This window comes from Lissotriton helveticus, chromosome 3_2 (assembly GCF_964261635.1).
Source record: "Lissotriton helveticus chromosome 3_2, aLisHel1.1, whole genome shotgun sequence".
Taxonomy (NCBI): Eukaryota; Metazoa; Chordata; class Amphibia; order Caudata; family Salamandridae; genus Lissotriton; species Lissotriton helveticus.
In genome coordinates this window covers 187281109-187284238 of record NC_136062.1, presented here as the reverse complement: position 1 = coordinate 187284238, position 3130 = coordinate 187281109, and the positions used below count along the sequence as shown (strand labels likewise).

The window sequence follows — 3130 nt, the reverse complement described above, 5'->3', positions numbered from 1 at the left end:
ATCATAGATTTATTTAAAGAGACTGAAAATCATTAGGGATTCCCCCCCCCGCTCCAGGTTCTCCATGGCAAGGGTCGCTTTCAATGGTGGGAGTTTATTTGTACCTATCTTCTTCCCCCTCCCCTAGAGCCAGGGGTTTGTTTTTATTGGGCATGGGGGCAATCCCTTAGGCAAGGATTGCCTCCTACTTTTTCTTGCTACTAGTGGCTGCTTTCTCTTCCTCCTCCCGGGGACAGATCCGCCCGTTTTTGTGGCCTTCTGTCCTGGGGGGGCGGGGGGGTGGCTTCACTAGAGCCAGGAATTAGTTTTTATAGTGTATTTACTCTAAATGAATTTCATTTCCCTGCATGAATATGTTTTTTTAATGGTGCATTAATAGCAGTATGTGTAGCTTCTGTTTTATTGAGTGTAAAAACCTTTTTTTGCATTTGTGCTCAATGTGTATTTTGTTGTCTTGTGAGTAATTGGTGTTGTTTTTTCTTTCTAGTCGGTTATTGTTGATTTTTGCTGTGTCTCTGCAGATTAGGTGCTGGTGAGTCTAGCTATCTCTGGTAAGTGAGTCGTATGGTTTAGGAGTATATAGATCTTTGTGATAAAGCCACACTTTGTTACTTGTTTTGCACAGTGTTGGTTGTCTCCTTTCTTAGTCAGGATTATGGCTAGCCACAGGATTACTGCTCAGCAGGTTGTTGGTAACTCTGTGGGTCTTCCTCTGACCATGTTTCAGAGACTGATTCCCCATCACCCTGATTGTGACCGTCTTTTTAAGATTTGGCCTGTCATCCGACAACCGAGCAAATCTTAGATTGTTAGCCATGTACAAATGCCAAATCAACATCCAAAAACCATGACTTGTAATATATATATTTTTAGTATGTAACCTAACATAATGCCAAATAGGTAATAGTTGTGTTATATTGCAGACTGGTGACGTCCTGCTTTTGGACAATCACGGGGAAGTTCTTCGTAAATGGCTGGTCGAAAATATAGATGAAGCTGGTCGGACAATCACCGAAGAGAGAGATTTTAAAGCTACGATTCTGTTCCAATCATCTGGTGAGCACAATAAGTAAACCTTTATAATAAGTTTGCAACTGCAGGATAATGGTACACATTACCAACCTGTTTCAGTAAAAACCTAGATTTGTGATTAATTAATCCAATAATGGACAGTTAAAATGAACATGCATGTCCTCACATATGCCTTGGATTGCTCTCCAGAGACAAATGTAACACTTATGAAAAGGGCTGAAACGTTTAGCTTGTGGCACTACTATAAGGAAGCCATTTTTGGATAAACTATTTTATTTAGGCAACTTTTTTCAGGAGGTTCAAGTTCCGACTTACAATGTGTACTGTCTATTAAGGAAAACTTACTTACTTGGTTATGGATAGATTGTACATTTGTCCTTTATTATAAATACCTCTTTATTTATATATTATGGCTAGTGTGTGAAGATATATTGCAAGTGGTCAATATGTTATCTGTTTTGAAGTTTATATGTTAATATATATTTTTTCTCTTGCTTTTTTTTAGTGAAGAAACAGTGTCTAATGATTCAGGATATTTTTTAAGAGATAATTGCAAGCTATTCTGGCACTTTGAAATCTTTCTGCATGCAATGTTTTTAAATATGGCTGCTTTATACTGTTGGAGGGAACCTAGCAAATATTACATTGTTAGCCATGTATAGATGCCAACTCAAATAACCACTCTTCCTATATATATATTTTTTAATATGTAACCTAACATGATGGCAAGTAGTTAATAGTTGTGTTATTTTGCAGACTGATATGCAGCAGTTGGTGAAGGACTCAAATGATCCTTCACGGTTCAAAGATGTTCTCGTTCCAAAGCGGAATTTGCACAAGCTCTTGGAGGAAGCCAAGGCAGCTCGGGACAGTGCAGGTTTTCATCTCAATGGTATCAGCGAAATACTTTTTTCTCCAAAAGAACTTGCATCTGCAAAAGGTGTAACGAAGGCTCGTGCTGGAACAGCTGTCCTTGATGAGGAGAAGGTCGATGCATTATTTGGTAAGATATTACAAATGTTCAATGTAACATTCATTCGATCTTGGATTGCGAAAATTCATTATTATACATGGTACATGGTGTTAAAGGTTTGCATGTGTGGTCTGGTATCTTATAATGGTAAGATGACTCAATCATTACTCAACAGATGTCTGCAAAAGAGCAAGAAGAGCAATGGGGGTCTTGTAATTTATAACAATTTGTGCTGAGTTTGTGCTTCAAATCTGGCACAAAGCTGTGAGTTGTGATTTTATTTCTAAATCTGTGGTCCAGGTGAGGGGCTCAAACTGGATGAATGGGTGATAGCAAACTGAAATTATAAAATACTGTGCTTGCAGCTTTTATTTAGCCACATGTGCCTCTTTGACCAAGTGCCCTTAATGTTACACTTATGAACCCTTGTAACCCTAACAATATCTCATCTGGCACTCTATATGAAATAATGGAAGAAACTTTTTAACGGAAGCTCAGCCCTATTAAAATCTAAAAATAGTCGTGGTAACATGATACTGATGTATGTTATTTTATTTTTCCAGAGTTTATGAAGTCTGTGTGCAGTACCAACGGCTGGCCATCACTGGACTACAGAAGTATGAGAAGGAAGCTGGCGATAAAGATTTGCAATGCTAGGAGAGGATTAAAGAAAACTCAGAATCTAGAATCAAACGACTAAGTTGCTGGTTTCCGTTAAGCAATTTGTTCTGGTTGCAGTAGCCTGGCCTTTTTTTTTCTCCTTTTTTTCCTGGACTTTTTTCTGGATTTTTCCTCTTGTTCGGTGTCCTGGCCCCCATGGGGCTAAATATGTGCTTGCGATAAATAAAATTACATGTTGACACATACCTTTTGAAAATTTTTCATTTCACCACTGTTTGGTTTAGTCTTTTGCCACTGGTCACCATGTCAAACAGCTTCAGATAATGCTCTGTACCTCAAAATAAGGCAAGTCCCAGCGAGTCAGGAGTATGGGAGTAGCAGTACGCGTAAACAGTAGCGGCTCGTATAGGGCGTGCTGTGGGGAGAGGAAGGGTAGCAAACATGGACATACGCGGAACGGAGGAATGTAATTACTTTCCTTCGTTCTGTTGTATGTCCGTGGTT

At 39.0% G+C, this 3130-nt stretch overlaps 1 protein-coding gene across 1 annotated transcript; it reads left to right on the top strand.

The window, feature by feature from the left end:
* The first annotated feature begins 979 nt into the window (after positions 1-979).
* Positions 980-2795, top strand: LOC144826261 (uncharacterized). Its single transcript, XM_078684625.1, has 3 exons — positions 980-1056; positions 1789-2035; positions 2569-2795. The coding sequence occupies exons 1-3, from the start codon at positions 991-993 to the stop codon at positions 2703-2705; spliced, it is 450 nt and encodes a 149-aa protein (XP_078540751.1). The 5' UTR covers positions 980-990; the 3' UTR covers positions 2706-2795.
* Positions 2796-3130: the final 335 nt, after the last annotated feature.

What these genes read in the sequence shown, in the direction of transcription:
- LOC144826261 (XM_078684625.1), top strand. Translation starts at nt 991, where the DNA reads ATGAAGCTGGTCGGACAATCACCGAAGAGAGAGATTTTAAAGCTACGA. An exon ending in GATTCTGTTCCAATCATCTG is followed by an intron (nt 1,057 to 1,788) that starts GTGAGCACAATA and finishes GTTATTTTGCAG; the next exon opens with ACTGATATGCAGCAGTTGGT. An exon ending in GAAGGTCGATGCATTATTTG is followed by an intron (nt 2,036 to 2,568) that starts GTAAGATATTAC and finishes TTATTTTTCCAG; the next exon opens with AGTTTATGAAGTCTGTGTGC.